At 50.8% G+C, this 16,827-nt stretch overlaps 1 protein-coding gene and 1 long non-coding RNA gene across 2 annotated transcripts; one reads left to right on the forward strand and one right to left on the reverse strand.

Moving 5' to 3' along the window:
- Positions 1-2,175: 2,175 nt before the first annotated feature.
- On the forward strand, positions 2,176-10,102 carry Sap30l (SAP30-like). Its single transcript, NM_001398798.1, has 4 exons — positions 2,176-2,827; positions 6,284-6,406; positions 8,217-8,315; positions 9,832-10,102. Exons 1-4 carry the CDS (start codon positions 2,630-2,632, stop codon positions 9,958-9,960), a joined length of 549 nt encoding a protein of 182 aa, NP_001385727.1. The 5' UTR covers positions 2,176-2,629; the 3' UTR covers positions 9,961-10,102.
- On the reverse strand, positions 9,875-14,764 carry LOC148002881 (uncharacterized). Its single transcript, XR_015631643.1, has 2 exons — positions 10,970-14,764; positions 9,875-10,934 (listed from the first exon to the last, which is right to left on the reverse strand). It is a non-coding gene; the product is annotated as an uncharacterized LOC148002881 (long non-coding RNA).
- Positions 14,765-16,827: the final 2,063 nt, after the last annotated feature.

Consider the following 16,827-nt stretch of genomic DNA (forward strand, 5'->3'; position numbering starts at 1 on the left):
CCAGGCTAGCCTCAAGTTCAATAAGAACTCTGGATCCTCCTGCATACTTCTCAAGTGTTGACATAGCAGGTGTGGGCCGCCATAGAGAGCTCATTCCACACCTTTTACTCAGCATCAAAAAGGGCATTTCTCAAGCTCCTCGTCAGTCTTTGCTAAAGAGTTGCTGGTGACTTTTAACACACACACACACACACACACACACACACACACACACACACTGATGTTGACTCTACCTTAAAACTCAAGCGCATATCTTTTCCTGAAGATGTTAAATTTTACTTCACCACTTCTCACTTGTAACGTTAACAGTATTTTTATAAGCAATTTCACAATGGACATATTTTGTTTTGTTTTGTTATTTTGAGACAAGGTCTGGCCTGGGTGCTATGTACCCAAAATGACCTTGAGGGGCTGGAGAGATGGCTCAGCAGTTAAGAGCACTGTCTGCTCTTCCAGGGGTCCTGAGTACAATTTCCAGAAACCACATGGTGGCTCACAACCATCTGTAGTGGGATCTGATGCCCTCTTCTGGTGCGTCTGAAGACAGCTACAGTGCACTCATATACATACAGTAAATAATTCTTTAAAAAAAAAAAAAAAAAGAATGACCTTGAACTTCAGATCCTCCTGCTAAAAGATGGGATTACAGACCAGTGCCACCACATCCTGTTTAAGTAGCACTGTGGAACAAATCCAGAGCCTCGAGTGTGCTAATTAACCACCCTGTCACCAAATTACAACCTCAGCCCCCATAGTGGGCTTAAATTTTAATCTGTAGGTGTATTCTAATATACTGTCTCCTGTATGACATTAATAAAAATTAAACTGTACAAACCCATTCTAGACCTTTGAAGAGAATTTAAGAGCTTACCTGACACCCACCCTATATTCACCCACCCCCACCCCCCATTCCCACAGGACACTAATGATTATATGACCTGACCCTCGGAAAAGTCACTGTGTCCTTTCTGGAAGGGCACGAGGTGGCACCCTGGTCTTGGCAGGGTGAGGTGGCCTCCTCCCTGGTTGGTCTGAGTGTCTTGAAGCAATAAAACTACAAATTAATCCCCAACATGTCTGAAGGTGAGTCCGTCGGTGCCCTAAGGGCCTTTCACCTTTGCCTCTGCCCACAAAGCCCATCCTGAAGATCAACCCAGTTGTCCTGACCCAGGGTTCTCCTTCTTAAGTCACTCCTTCCTTCGTGCCCGCTCTACCCAAAGATTGCTACTTCTCCTGTTCGACCGCCCCTGCTTCTCAACGCCTCTTTATGCGCATATGTACCTCCACACTAGCTTATGTTCCACACTATGCACCCTGCCTCCCGCTGCTGCGCAGGTCTTCCAGCCCAGGATTTTCCGTTTTGCCCAGTCTGTTCTCCTGGCAGCAATTTTCCCTAAGGTCCACTTCCCATACCCTTCTCCCACGTTTGTCCCTCAGTTTTCCTCCTCACGTCGATGCTTCAATCCACTTCGAACATGATCTTTGCTGCAAGTCTGTCCCTACTTCCCGTAGACGCCTCTCAACGTCCTTTCGGCCTACACCCGGCTTAGCATATCATCCCGTAATCGGCTTGCTCACAACCCCACGACGGAGCCGGGTCCTAGCTCAGGATCCCGCGCTGGAACTGGGAACCTGCTCAGCACCTCATAACGGAGTGGAGACCCTGCGTGCCCCCATATCCCGCTCAGCACCCCACCTTGAAGTAGGAGCCCGCGTCCCTCCTGACCTAACTTAGCATTTTCACCCCAGAGCCAGAGGACCTCGCTCACCATTCCTGCCCCGGATCAGGACATCCTGCATTCTTCCAAACCCCGCTCAGCATCCTTCCTCGGAGCGAGGACCCTATTCACGATCCTAACTGGGACTAGAACATCCTGCATCCCTCCAGACCCATCTCAGCATCCCACTCCACAGCCAGGACTAAACCACCGGCCCGCTGTCCTCTCTAGCCGGGGTAACTCTTCCCTCTTGCACTTTCTCTACTTTGAACCCATCCCAGCAGAGTCCAGGAAGTAGCCTGGCACCGCAGACCGGCAGCGATGGTGCCCAATGGGAACTGCCAGCGGCGAGGGAGGCCCCGCCCATATAAAGAATACGGCCATTGAGCGCACGGAGGCGGGACTTCCGCTGTGCCGCGGCGGGCGGGGGAGCGCACTGTTGTGGTGCGGCGCGTCGGGCGGGCGGCGGCCGGGGCGGCCCAGGGGCTGCCGCGGGGACTCGGGGCGCCGCCGAGCGGCCAGGCGCTGGGGCGGGCCGAGCGCACCGCGGGGCCCGGACACGGCGGGTTCGAGGCCGGGCCCCCGCGCGGGGAGCTGCGGGGTGGAGACTTTGCCGCGCGGCGCGGAGCAGGCGGGAGCCGGCGGGGGCCTCGGGAGCCCCAGGGCGGCCGGGCCCGGATCCCGGGGGAGCCTCGCGAGTCCGGGCCGGAACCTCGGTGTGCGCATCCCCTCCGGGGCCCGGGCTGCAGGAGCACAGAGCAACCGGGCCTCGCGGAGCTCAGAGCGCGCCTGACCCGGGGCGCACCGTGGGACCCGGGCGCGGGGCTGGCGGAGAGCTGCCCCGCGGGGCTAGCAGCCGCGGAGTGGCCTACAGGGGCCCTCCCCCGGAGGGGCCGGGTCGGGGCGGGGAGATGAACGGCTTCAGCACGGAGGAGGACAGCCGCGAAGGGCCCCCTGCCGCCCCCGCCGCCGCCCCGGGCTACGGCCAGAGCTGCTGCCTCATCGCGGACGGCGAGCGCTGCGTCCGGCCCGCGGGCAACGCCTCCTTCAGCAAGAGGGTGCAGAAAAGCATCTCGCAGAAGAAACTCAAGCTGGACATAGACAAGAGCGTGAGTCTCGGGGCGCAGTGCAGGGCCGCGGGAAGGGACCCTGGGGACGCTCCGCGCGTTGGGCCTCGCCGCGCAGTCTGTGCAAAACAGGGGACTCAGGTTCGTGGAGGCCGCTCGGTGCTCCGCGACGCTGCCCGCATCACCGAGGGTGGGCTGAGAAACCGAGGAGGGCTTGGCACACTCTCCCTGCCTGGGAAAGCGACAGCAGCTTCCAGCTGTCACTGTTGCGCCGAATAGTATCGAGCAGAGAGAGGTGGGTTACTTTTGCAAGAATTGGGCAGAAGGGGCGATGAGGGGACCTGAAGGATTTCTCCAACTTCGTCCTCTCTCCAGGGACCTTGTCGCTCTTTCAGACACTAGCAAGGTGGCTGCGACTTTCCTGTCTCCCGCGGCCTCCGTCTCTGCAGCGCAGCATAGAGCCCGCTTCGCTGGCAGCGAATGAGTTTTTCTGAGATGTGGCAGAAATAAGGCCAAGGCCAGGTCTTAAACGACTTGCTGTGGATATGATTGGAGGGGGCGGGGAATCAGTTTTCTTGAGGGGGTTAGCATCTTTGGTATTACCGATAGAGGTGGAGAGGTACACATTTAAAATGGAATGGGATTGCCCTATGCCTTGTGGCTAATTATAAGAAACTTCCCGATTTCACCTACTCTGTTAACGGTTCTGAAGATGTGCCTACTGCTAACCGGTTAAGAACTTTTCAGTTTGACATCTGTTGCTGCAAGCCCTGAGTGGCAACTTCCAGGTTAGGAATTGAGACTGAGCTAAGGAACTTTGAATATTCAGGGAGCTTGAATAATTACTGTTCAACGGTTAGGGGAAATCAGACGTTGCTTGTTAGCGGACAGGGGAGCCCATCTTTACACTTCGGATGTGGCAGAAACTGAGGCTGGGGGTAGGAAGCAATGGCTCCAAGAGCACACTGCACTTAAAAGTTGGCTAATTTCCTAAACCCATTTATCGCCTGGCATGCTTCCAAACCCTACACCCAAGTTCCATTCCTCTATAATAAATAAAATCACCATCCTTTCTTCTAGACTCTTCTCTTGCACACTCAGTTTTATTTAGTTAACCAGTATAGTCCAGCTCTTTTGGAATCGTGGTTTTTTGTTTGTTTTTTTTTTTTTAAATGATTGAGACTTTCTTTTTTTCTTTTTTTCTTTTTTTTTTTTTTTTGGTTTTTTTTTTTTTTTTTTCGGAGCTGGGGACCAAACCCAGGGCCTTGCGCTTCCTAGGTAAGCGCTCTACCACTGAGCTAAATCCCCAGCCCCAAGACTTTCTTTTTTACAGATGTCTGTCAATAAATAAATGAGTGAACAAATGAATGAATGAATGAATGAATGAAATTACTCAAGCAAAACCTGGCTAAACACTCAGGTGTCCCTTGCTAATCACATATGGGAGTGAAAGGGAACTTGAGACCGTCGATGATTTATCCACATGGAAACGGTACCTGCCTCCTATGTGGGCTGCTGGCGGTTATCCTTAAGGAGTCCTTACATCTGGATGGCTTTGTTCTTGCAGTAAAGACTCCATTTATCCCCTCAACCCATGGGGAACCTATGGGAACAGTGTTGAGCAGTTGAGCATCTCACACACACTCACTCTCTCTCTCTCTCTCTCTCTCTCTCTCTCTCTCTCTCTCTCTCTCCCCTCCTCCTCCTCCTCCTCATCATCATCATCATCTGGAAAAAAGCCCCCCACACACACCCTGCAGTAGCATCCCCAAAGGCAGTCAGTACTTGGGAAGGCTTGTGGTTAGACATGCAGCCTCAGTCCATTTCAAGTTGGTGGTATAGAGTTATTATTGCTGAAAGAGTTTCTATTTCATTCCACAGACTTGGGCAGGAATTCAATCCCAAGGAAGTGCTGTGTTACAAGAATTTCTAGCTATTGTAGCAAGTGAAACAGGAAAGGAAAAAAAAAAAAAAAAAAAGACAACCACAGCGAGCCTTTGCTCCCGCCCTCCTGGCCCCACCCCAACCACAAAGGCAGCAGAGCCCTGAGATTGCTGAAAAGCAGTTTAGACTTGAGCATGGTTAAGGGCAGAGAATAGCTGTCTTGTAAAAGGATCTAGCAAAAGCCCTTTTAAAATAAGACACCGCAACCCTTCAGGTGGACACTGGCTGCCTCTGTAGTCCTATACATAACCAACCTGCAACTGGCATATTTCTCCTTCGCTTCTGGAGAGTGGAGTTAGGAATCATAAAGGAAGAAGGCTTCAGGAGCCTGGGGTCACCCACCTCCCTGCTCTGGGTCTGACATCCTCCTATCTAAGCTTATAAACACCCCATTCTGCTTCTCTCCCCAGTTTACCACTATGCTTGTAGGAAGCAGCTTGCTCCCTCAAGAGGCACTTGCTCCTTACACTGTCAATCCAGGTGCCAGCTGCAGGAATGGGACAGGGGACGCGTGTTCTGTAGTCTCGTTTCTCCTGTGTTACTCTTTAGGATAGTGGCATATGCCATGTCCGAAAGTTCACTGCTAGAGTGGAATCTGGCCAAAGCCATCCCAATCTGTGACCTTGTAAGAGGTGGCTTTCCAGCAAAAGCCGTTTTCAGATATGAGAGCGCCTACCTTGGTGCCTCAGCACTTACTGAGCGCCTGTTGTGCACAAGACAGCATCCCAGTTTAAACTCCGGATGACTCACCAATCCAGCCACACAAACTGATAACCACCCGGTTAAACAGTTTTCGTTTTTCCCCTCCACAAAACAGCCTGAATTCATTGATGGTGACTTCCTGTCAACTTACTTTTATCTTTGAGGATTTAAGGACTAAACTCCAGTTCAGATGTCTCCCCAGAACATTTGTGCTCCATCTGTCCCTACCCAGGGCCATTTACATAGGCACTGGGTCCTGCAGGGACTTCAAATGGTCCCTCCAGGCAGCTGTGCTACCTACTTCCTTAGATAAAAACATGTTCTTCACATCTGAGCTGCTGTTGGCACCTTTACTAATATACTCTGGTGTTTATTAGAAAACCAGGGTGATACCCACTCTCTTTTATGTGGTGCTCCTTTGTGGGCCAGATGTGAAGGAGCTGGGGTCAAGTGTTCCAGTGTTAGCCTACAGTACTAGTAGGCGGTGGGAGTACCAGCCACCGTCCTGCGGCCCCATCTCTGCCCACTGCAAGTTCATAATTCCTCCTGTGCCTGTAAAGCCAGCCCTCGCCCAGCTGCAGCCACCTTCTCCATACTGTAGAAGTTTGGATGCTAATGCACTGTGGTATTGGTGTATGTGGGGGCGGGGGGCTATTCAAGTTGGGCACGTACTTTCCACTGAGCTGTACTGCCAGCCCTCTACTTCTTCTGCAGCCTGTAGTAGTATGGTTGTAAGCTGTGGCCTGCCTTTCACTCATCCATCTCTCTCTAGTACCTGGCCAAAAGAGAAGGCTCATGGTTTCATAGGTTCCATGGGGTTGATAACACTGACTTTAGGTTTCTTCCAACCAGGTAAGGCACCTGTACATCTGCGACTTCCACAAAAATTTCATCCAGAGCGTCCGAAATAAAAGGAAGAGGAAGACAAGTGATGATGGCGGAGATTCCCCTGAGCATGATGCCGACATTCCTGAGGTAAAAGCCGGCCAGAGTGCTGGTAGAGAGAGCAGGGAGAATAGCTCGTTGCCAAGCCTCCCTCCTAGCCAGAGAATAAGAATAGTGGGTTCAGACTTCAGCCTTCTCCCTGGCTATTGTGTTTTCTGAACTAATCAGTCATCTTTTGTCGCCTTGCTGCTGGCGTGTTTGAAAAGAGTTCTCTAGACTTTCAGTAACATTGACTGGGAAAGGTTGGTGATCAGCTGCTCTGCCTGCTTGCCCATCCCTCTACAGGCTCGCCTAGACTCCAAGTCCCAGGTAGTCCTAGAGGCTTTGCTGGTCTTCTTTGTAGTAGACTGCAGGGCTTTGCCTTTGAGCCCAACCAGTGCCTTAACATGATGTTGCCTCTTTTAACACCCTGTTCTTGCCCTTAAATTAATGCTCAGTTTGTGATCTAGACATCTCTTGCCGCCTTCTCTGACCTGTCTCTTGTCAGTGTTACCAGCTTGTCCCCAAAAACACACTGCAGCCATTTATCCTGTGCAGAAAGTTGGCATTTGAGGGGAGGGGCACATCTTGAGTATGATAGGCTCAGCAGCAGCACCCCCCAGCCCCACTCAGAGAAGCCAGTGACATCATTGAGTTGTGTCAGTGCAAACATGTCCTACATACATTGCCACATGTCCTTTGGGATGTGCCCCTGAGTTAAAGAGCACTGCACAAGACCATGAACCCCAGCTTCTCACCCAGAAGGTCCCCGTGTGCACTAAGGGAGCCTCCAGGAAGGTTAGCTGGGTTTCTTTCCAAAGTGTGCCCGCTCGGGCCCCATGAAAGAGGAACGAAGCCCAGGGTGCACTGAGCATCTGGTGCATCATTACCCTGCCTGAGCACACTCCCTGGCTGGGAGGAGAACTAGGGAGGTCTTGGTCTGCAGCTGTGGAGAGGCCTGTGGAACTCAGCCATGTCCTCAAACCCCTCCCTGTCCCTTCCCCAGCCTTAACTTTCCAATATCTTTTGCCTGTAGTGTTGCTGTTCTTTCGTAAAGATACATTCGGTTTCTGAATCCCTTTGACCGAGCATTTTAGAAAAGTTTTCTTAGAATGTTTTGAGATGAATGGAGGATTCTAGACCCTCATATTGGCCATTCTTTTTTGCTTTTTCTTCAAATGAGTTTCACTTGCCTGAGTCAGGAGCTTCTCTTGGAGGCAGGTAAAGGCAACCCATGTTTCTGAACTCCCGTATTTCATGATTAGGTAGATTACTCCCTTCCTAGGTTAGCTGAACCCAGAGATAGGAGCCCTTCTTGTCCCTTATCCAGCTATCTGCAGAGATGCCAGGCCAGCCCTGACCTGCCGGTGGGTCACCGTGCAGCCTTTCAGGAAGGCGACATCTGAGGCTGAGCACCTCTGTTCCTGTGAGCTCTGCCCAGCCACACTCTAGCTTATCTCCTCCAGTGTCCCCGAGCTGGCCTTCCTAGATGCCCTGGTGTCCTTTAGCCCTAGCTGCGGCAGGGCTCAGCTCTGTCTGCTCACCAGAGGGTCCGTGCTGCAGCTCCCCATTCCCCTCCAGCCCATCCAGCTCCTCCCTGAAGAACCTGCACCCCAACCCTGGACATGCTGCCCCAGCCCTACCTTTGCTCCAGGTATCCACGCTCAGAATCATCCCCCTTCTCTCTCCTCCTCACTGCCTCTCCACTACTGCTTCTCTCCTGCCTCAGCCTCCCTCTCCACACCTGCCTTTGGCCTCCCTAGTCCTTGGTGGACAGTGTCTCCCACTTCCTTCCTCCTAGCCCCCCTAGGGCAGGCCAGGCAGGGTGGGCCCAGACATAACTCTCCCCGCTGGTTTCCAGGTTGATCTGTTCCAGCTACAGGTGAACACTCTCCGACGCTACAAACGGCACTACAAGCTGCAGACCAGACCCGGCTTCAACAAGGCCCAGCTAGCAGAGGTAGGTGGGTGAATCAGAGAGGCCCGGCCTACACTCCTGTGTTCCAGCTACCCCTCCCACAGGTCATCTAGAGCTCTCCACGTGGAATAGAAAGTCCTATTTCCCAAAGGAAGTCATGCACAGAGAGGGATGGACTTGCTTTAAAAGTCACACGGCAGCCTGAGGACTGCTGATAATCAGTCCTTATAGGTGTGTGAGTGTGATTATCCACTGGGTCTTTAGGTTTAGGGCTTGATTTTCTTTTGGGCAATGAAGAGCAAATCCAGGGTTCTTTATATGACAAATCATCTACTAGTGATCTTTCCCTTTAACCTCCAGGTCGTCCCCCCCCATCCCCACACTTTCTTGACCTCTGATGTTAACAGAAGTCTTTTCTTACATAATTTGTGGCATCCAAGAACATTCTTCGTGGAGTCTTTACCTTATTTTTTCGTCTGTGACAGCGAGTCAGCATTAGCGACTCTCCTTTCCCTCTCGTGTGTGGTCTAGCAGTGCTTTTGGCCTCAGCTTCCCTCGTAGACACATGATGTGCACTTGGCTTCCTCATCCCTCTTGATTCTCCAGCCTTTTGTTGTAAAGAATTGGAGAGGCAGAGAAAGAAAAACACAACCCAAGGTTTATTATTTCCAAGTCTTTTTCTGCCCTGACCACCTCCATCCGTGCGGTGGTCTGCTGAAAAGCTGCCGCCCGCCCACTTGCTTTGGGCTCTGTCTGATGTCTTCACTCCTCAGCCTTTCCCTCACCTGCGCAGAGGTCCAACGGCAGCACAGCTTTGCTGCCTAACCGTTGCCAGTACAAAGCGTGGAAAGAGGAGGCGGCGTGTTTCTCCAGGGCTAAGACAAGAAAAGCAGAATCAGGGCATGAGCAGTGAGCCCCGTTATACTGGCACACATTCCCAGGAGCAGCTGGCCCATGTGCAGCAATTCTTGGGGCCAGACACATCTGTTTCAACTGTTCATCCGACATTTTGGGGTGGTTTTTATTTTGTTTTGTTGCAAGTGTGTGTGCGTGTGCGTGTGTGTGTGTGTGTTGTCATCAAGACAGCTGAGGCTGGTCTTGGACTCCTGACCTCTCTGGCCTCCTGAGTGCTGGGATCACATGCATTCAACACCACACCCAGCTTGACACGATTTTTAAAGCCTTTTTTTTTTTTTTTTTTTTTTTTTTTTTTGGTCTACTTCCAGAGCCTGAAAGGCTTGGTGGCAATTGGCCAACCAAGGAAGTCTCAGCCTCCTTACACCACAGGGTGGCTGAAGCCATGCCAGGGATGGCTCGATGCTGCTGAAGTGCAACCACACCTTGGTGCCCTCCTGGGCTGCAGTGGTACACTTTTGGTAGCCTGGGGAAAAGCAGCTAAGCTCTGGAGCAAGGGCCCACCACATCCCGCAGCTCCTCGGCAAGTCTGAGTGCCAGGCAGTCGCTTCTGAAAACAACTCCTGTGCCCTCTCTGCAGAGGCTAGGATGTAGGCCCGGTTTGCACATAGCTTAAGGGACTTTGGTCTTTCCTCCTGTGTAGACTGTGAGCCGACACTTCAGGAACATACCAGTGAATGAGAAAGAGACGCTTGCCTATTTCATCTACATGGTGAAGAGTAACAGGAGCAGACTGGACCAGAAGCCAGAGGGCAGCAAGCAGCTTGAGTGAGGTGCAGCCGCCCAGTGAGGTGGAAGCCCTGATGAGAGGACAGCCATGCACTGCTTGATGACAGGTGGCCCCTGCAACGTCTCAGCCAATAAGGACTGTTCGTATCTACTGTAAATAAAGTTTGAATGATGGACACTGTAAATGTCTCTGTCAGGAGGGTTATATTCTTACAGTCAGCATGTCTATAGGAAGATTGTGAGATATCCGCTCAGACTGGAAAAAAAACAGTGTTATAAAAGGAATTTAAAACTTATGTCTAGAGTGTTCAGCAAAGCTTTAAATCAGTTCTAGAAATGCTGGGTAACATGCATTTTGGCAGTCACCATGCAGTACCAGGCTGCCACAAGCAAGGCCCAGCCCTGGCAGCATGGCTCAGTGACAGTGGAATTACCGACTAGGCCCATGTTTGGACTGACCCTTGCCACTGGGGACAGAGGCTTGCCACTTTATTGCAAGTTTACCATTTACTACCATTCAGTGTGACACTAGTCCCCAACTTGCCCTGTGGCCTGTACACAGTGGGCACTCTGTGTGTGTTGGCCAAGAGCTGTCACAGCTATGCAGCTTCTACTTTGCTCCTCCCACCACTGAGACCTGTCCTGTGCGTTGCTCTCTGCTTAACCACTAGACGTGGAGGACCCCCTGCCCCTCCACAAGGAGTCCAGGTAAGCCAGGATCTCTGGACAGCTGCACTTCAGAACTGTCTGTTGTGATTCCAGAATTGACACAAAGACATCACAGGCTGGCCATGATGTGCATGCTTCAGTCCCACCGCTCAGGAGAGCAAGACAAAAAGATAGTGAGCTCAAGGGTAACCTGGGCTAAAGACCTGTCTCAGAAGCAAAACAATAAACCTGAGGATGGCTCATCAGGCAAAGGCACTTGCTGCCAAGCCTAATGACCTAAGTTCAGTTCCTGGCCATGTAGCGGACTGTTCTCTCTCTCTCTCTCCCTCCCTCTCTCTCTCTCTCTCTCTCTCTCTCTCTCTCTCTCTCTCTCTCTCACACACACACACACACACACACACACACACACACACACTCTTAGTGATTTTTTTTAAATGTAAACAAAGCCATATCCTTCTGTAAGGATACGGTCTTTTGCATTTTACCCAGAGTGAGGAGTATACCGTGCCCTATGCTTCTGGCAATAAGTGCTCTGATGGGCAGAGACAGTGTCTGGGCTCTTCTTCAGTATAAACCTGCAGGACATCTGCCTAAGTCCCTGTGACTCCTGCTCTGAAGCCCAGCTCTGGAAAGACAGTGTGGCTGGACTTGGCAACTTGGCCCTGTGAGGCAGGAGATTCTGAGATTCTGAAAAGTCACTGCCACCTGATGTTCAAGTGAAAAACTCAGAATCTGCCTCCTTTTGGGGAGAATGCTTGCTAAGGTAATTTTTTTAAGTATTAAATTTTGTCAATGTTCAAATCAGACCCTTCTATCTAGTTCTGTTAGAAGCAGAAGCACCCTGGGAAAGCAAAGCTCTCATATCCAAAGACTTGTGTAGAATTTCCAGTCAGTTTGTGGGACAAAGGGTGCGTGTAGGAGGATAAGAAAAAAATTCCTAATTTCTAACCATCCTGTATGTATTGGGCCAAATGTCTCATTTCCCTATTCCACTTCAGTTCTGAGTTTTTCTTACACCCTAACAGGAGAACAGAGGCCTGGCCCGACAGTTTTAATGTCTCCCAGATGGCTTGCCTGATGCCACCTCAGAGATCAGAACTAACCCTGCACTGAGCAAGTAGAGGAACGTGTGAAGGTTTCCTTCTATGGAGCAGAGTATCACGCTTCTGTGGAGTGGGAACAGGGGCCCCTAGGGTTACTAGCACATGGTGTGTTCCATTGTGGCCAGGCTCCCAGCAGGACTCAAAATGCAGTCCCCAGTCTCCTTCCTACCACTGATGGAGACAACAGGCGAGCCCAGGAGAAGCTGCTGTCTGAGGGCAAATGGAGCCTTGACTTAACTGGCCCTGTGGAAATGTCAGTGTCTTATCAAACAAGGAAATTAGCTTTCTAATACTTAAACCAAAACCGCAGGAATGTAAGTTATGTGACTGTTTCTTTATATAAAGTCTAGTTTCCTGTGGAGAGGCTGATTTCTGTGCAAGATGTGGCGTTAGGCTCCATCTCTCCCATGTTCTATGTCCAGATCCAAGTTGGGGAATACCTGCCCTCCAGCCAGATGCCACCTCAGAGTCCTCGTCCTCGGATGAGGAGAAGTAGAGGCCAGGGCTATCTTTTTCAGCCTTTCAAAACAGAGCGGCTGAGGGAAAAGGCAAAGCTATGAACATGTTCAGAAGTGTGCTGTGTCATCAGAGCAATGGGTAAGAGCCTGCTGCCTTCCAGAAGGGCCCAGGCCTGACTTGGAGAGCATCAGGGTTTAGTGAGAGCAGTGCTTGTCTTGACTGCCTGTCATATCACCTGTCCATGCCTTCCTCCCTCACACACACACACACACACACACACACACACACACACACCTGTGATGGCTCAGTACGGTCTCTCTACTTGGTTGGTGTTCCTGGGCAGAACTGAAATTTCAACCCCAGAAGTAGTATGGCTTCTTGTCTTTGATCCAGGCTGTAGTTCTTCCATTCACTCTGAGGGGATCACAAGAAGACCTCCATAGCCTGCCTTTCATTTGGGGTTTGAAAATTTTTACAACACAGTGGGCAGATTTCTCATTTCGTGGAATTGAAAAAGAGATGGCAAACCAAAATTCCAGGTGGGGGTCGTGACTCCAGGAACGTGGCTTCTCTGTACTGCATGTTTCTGCCATGGGTAGCTGTACTCACAATAGCCTTTCAGAGAGCAAACCTTAATGTTGCAGGTAGAGGTTGTGCATGTGTGTGCGTGTACATACTTCCTGCTAGTATTTTACCTAGTGGCTGCCTGGTATGTGGTGGTAGGGTAGCTTGTCCGCTGCAGCAGGTGGTCCCTGGCATAGTCCCAAAGAAAGCTGCCTCGTCAATACCATCTGAAGGCTTTCTGTGGTATGATGAGATCCAAAAGGTTGGAGTCTTGAGTCCTCCCGTCCAGCTTCTCCATTGGTGCTGACATTCTGCCTATATCATCCCAGCCAAGAAGCAGTCTGCACTTGGCCACCTCTAAGGACAAAGAGCTCACTACCTCCTAGGGAAGACTGTTCTGGTGTTAGCTTCTGGCTTTTCTAAGCTCTCTAATTTTGGGGCCATGTGGACAGAGTCTCTCATCGGGCAAAGAACCCAGTCTTAGCATTGTCCCACACATTTTATCTTTATTGCAGGAGGGAACAGCTGGATACAGTGTGGTGTTTTTAGCCCCCTTACCCCTAAGTATTGGTCTATTGGTCTTGGTTCCTTGTTGGAGATGTTGGAGAAACCCCTCAGCCCTCACTCATGCCAAAGTTGCCAGCAGGCCTGCTAACAAGAATCCAAGTCAATGGAGGCTTCAGTCCCTTGCTGGCCACACAAAACCTGTGGCACCTTTGAGGGGAAACTTCAGCTGGAGGGTTCTAAACAGCACATGGCTTTGCCTGCAGTCTGAGGTCCCAAGGCTGCCAAGAACTTGTTCCCTCTGGATCCCATGTGGACATTACCCCAAAAGCTGAAGGTACCCTGTGTCTCGGTGTCAAGGTCACTCAAGGTTGCTCTCCTGTGGTCTTTCTAAGTGAATGGGGGAAATAAAGTCTCGAGAGATTTGCCAAGGTCACATCTTACGGAGGGGCCTTTGTGGCCTTAGTTTGCACGCTCTAGTCATGTGCTTGTGACAGGCGATCTAAGGTAAGTTACTCTGGCATGCCTCAGAGCTTATCCCTGGGAGCCCCTCAAGGGCAGTTGGGCTCCCGGGACAAACTGACCTGCAGAATTACAGGAGAATTGAGGTGAGGATAGGGACTGCTAAGCTTAGCAAGACGACTAGCTGAGGGGCAGACCAGCTGTATTTAGAACCCCAGCAGGCAATGCCCACCACAGTTCCCAGGCCCCCAGGATAGCAATGAGTGTGACCCAACATAGAACCGTAGTTATTTGGAACATTATGAGACTTACCTTACACTCTTTAAACCTCAGTTGTGTCGTTCTCGAGCGTGAATTTTGTTGATAACGAGTAGGCCCAGAGAAGTCAGAGGTTGAACCAACATCGGTGGCGTGTAGCGTTAGCCTTCCTTCTCTGTCCTTACTAAAGTAGGCTCTGCCCAACTCCTGCCTTCCACCCTGTCTCTGATGGCACTGGCTCTGGGTCCCTACTGAACTAAGCAGAGCAGTCAAACTGGAGGTGGGAGGAGCTCAGGCTCATGCCTCGGGGAGCATGGTGCCTTTGGGGTGTCTTTCCGTTGTTTCATTGGCTTATAGACTGCTTCCAGTTTGTGGTGGGTAAAAGAAAAGTCACTGTGATGTTCGAGGTGGGCAGAGTGGGCCTGGGGCTTACAGTAGAGCATCTCCAGTGGGTTGTTTCCCTCCACTGGTGCCTCTGAACACAAAGCCTCCCTCTGCTTTCTCCTGCGTTCCATTCTTGCCTGCTTTCTACTGCCTGGAATGCCCATTAGCGTGTATTTGGGGAATGGGGTTTATCTGCTTTGTAAATGCCTTATTGAAAAGTAAGTGCCCTTCCATCCCAGGCCTCTGACTGTATTTGTTTTCCTGCCAAACTTGGGGGGGAATGGGTCATTTGTATTTTGATTTTTGTGCCTGTGGCTCTGTACTGTTGAAGGTCTCAATTCTCTGGACTCTTCCTTAGCATGTGTGTGACTCCTGTTGCAGTGTCACAGAGATGAGATGGCCTGACTCTTATTCTCAATAAATGATCTGAATGAGCAAGAGACTACTCCATGGTTCCCTTTGAATTCGTGCTCAGAACCTAGCTGCTTCTGGGCCCCAGCACTGTATGACTGGCTTTAGTGACAGCCTTAGATACCCAAAACCTTTAGTCTCAGTACAGACAGAGGCATTCGGACCACAGTGGAATGGACCCAAGTCCTAGTCCTCCTGTGTGTCCCTCAACTGGAGAGAGGTAATAGGTACCCAGTCCCTTAGCTCATAGAAGACTAGAATCTCAGATGAAGTGGTTAGAAGACTACCACTAGAATGCCCCCCGAGAGGCAGGCTGCAAAGGACTGTCCAGGCCCTTCCCTCTGTCTCCGCCTTGTGGGGACAGATTGAACAGATCTTATGATAAGAGAAGTGGAAATCTAGACCCTTCTGTAACTATCTCAATGCCAAAGTATCAGAATTTTGCTTCACCAGCTCGTGAACTGTTGTGTCTCCTCCTGCACTGACATTTGCTATTGCCAGTCCCCAAACTGGTCACGTACACAGACATCCCACAGTCTGAGAAGCCGGGGCTCCATGACTGAGCTTTAAGCCTGCAGGTTCCTTAGGCCCCATGGACTAAGACCCCCTGCCCAGCCTTACAGCACTGCGGGCAGGCTCAGCATGCTGTACCTTGCCCACACCGCTGTCTTCAGAAGGCCCAGGAAGGTAAATGACAGTTGGGTTCTGTTTGTTCTTACTGCAGTCTGGCTATGTCCAGGCCAGCCTCCAACACATGATCCTCCTGCCTCTACCTCCTGAGTGTTGGGATTATGGAGGTGTAACACCTGGCCGTGGCTTTCCTTTTCTTTTTGTCTGTTTTTTGAGACAAGGTCTCATGTAGCGCAGGCTGGACTCTTAACCCCATTCATTACCTTGTCATATCCTCTGAGTGCTGAGATTACGACTGTCCTGAGTAACTAACAAGATTGCTTTTAAGATAAATTTTAACAATGCTTTTATTAATTCTTCAGGAACCCTATACAATGTATCTAGAACATATTCGCCCCTCCCCCCAACCCTTATATCCATTCTTCCCACTTTCCCATCCCTTCCAACTTTGAGATTTTGTTGTTTTTCTTTCTTTCTCTAGCAAATCCAACTTATGTTGCCCCTTGGGGGTGGGGTCTGCCCTGACTTGCAGTCCACCTACCAAGCTGTCACTTCACTAAAACCAACTCTCCCTCTCCCAGCAATTATCAAAGGCCTGTAGGTCCTCAGCCCACCGTTCCCCTCTCTGTTGGGATTTTGTATTACTTGCCATCTACTTAAAAGGAGAAGCCTCTCTGATGAGGGCTGCAAGATGCTCGGATCTGTGGGTGTGAGGACACATCCTTAGGAGTCAACTAATACCATGCCCTTAGAAGAGCGATTGTGTCAGGTTCTCCCTTAGGGTCCGTGACCTCCCTGGCCACGGGTGTGAGGTCATCACTCCAGCATACCCAGCTCAACTGACAGAAGTTTTCAAAGTCCACTCCTCCCATGTCACTGTCCAAGCAGCCTCAGAATAAGAAGGCCAGCCAGAGGTGGGAGGGCATTCTTATGATCCCAGCACTTGGAAGGTAGAGGAGCAGGTCTGTCGTCCATTCAATGGCAGTATTAGCTGCATAGTAAATTGGAGAAAAGCAGGAGAGTAAAAGAGAAAAATAAGAAATGGGGGAGGGATGCTAGAGAGATGGCTCAGCGGTTAAGAGCACTGACTGCTCTTCCAGAGGTCCTGAGTTCAATTCCCAGCAACCACATGGTGGCTCACAACCATCTGTAATGAGATCTGCTGCCCTCTTCTGGCCTGCAGGCGCATACACGCAGGCAGAAAGCTGTGTGATGTATACATAATAAATAAATGTTTTAAAAAAAAGAAATGGGGGAGGGAAGGAGGGAGGGAAGGAAGGAAGGAAGGAAGGAAGGAAGGAAGGGTGGGGGGGAAAGGAAGAGAAGGAAGGAGAGGGGAAAGAAGGAAGGTAAGGGAAGGAAGAAAGGGAAAAAGGAAGGAAAGGAGGGAAGAGGAGGGGAAGGGAGAAAGGAAGGTAAAGGGAAGGAAGAAGGGGAAGGAAGGAATGAAAGGAAGGAAGGGGAGT

This window comes from Rattus norvegicus, chromosome 10 (assembly GCF_021556685.1).
Source record: "Rattus norvegicus strain SHRSP/BbbUtx chromosome 10, alternate assembly SHRSP_T2T, whole genome shotgun sequence".
NCBI lineage: Eukaryota > Metazoa > Chordata > Mammalia > Rodentia > Muridae > Rattus > Rattus norvegicus.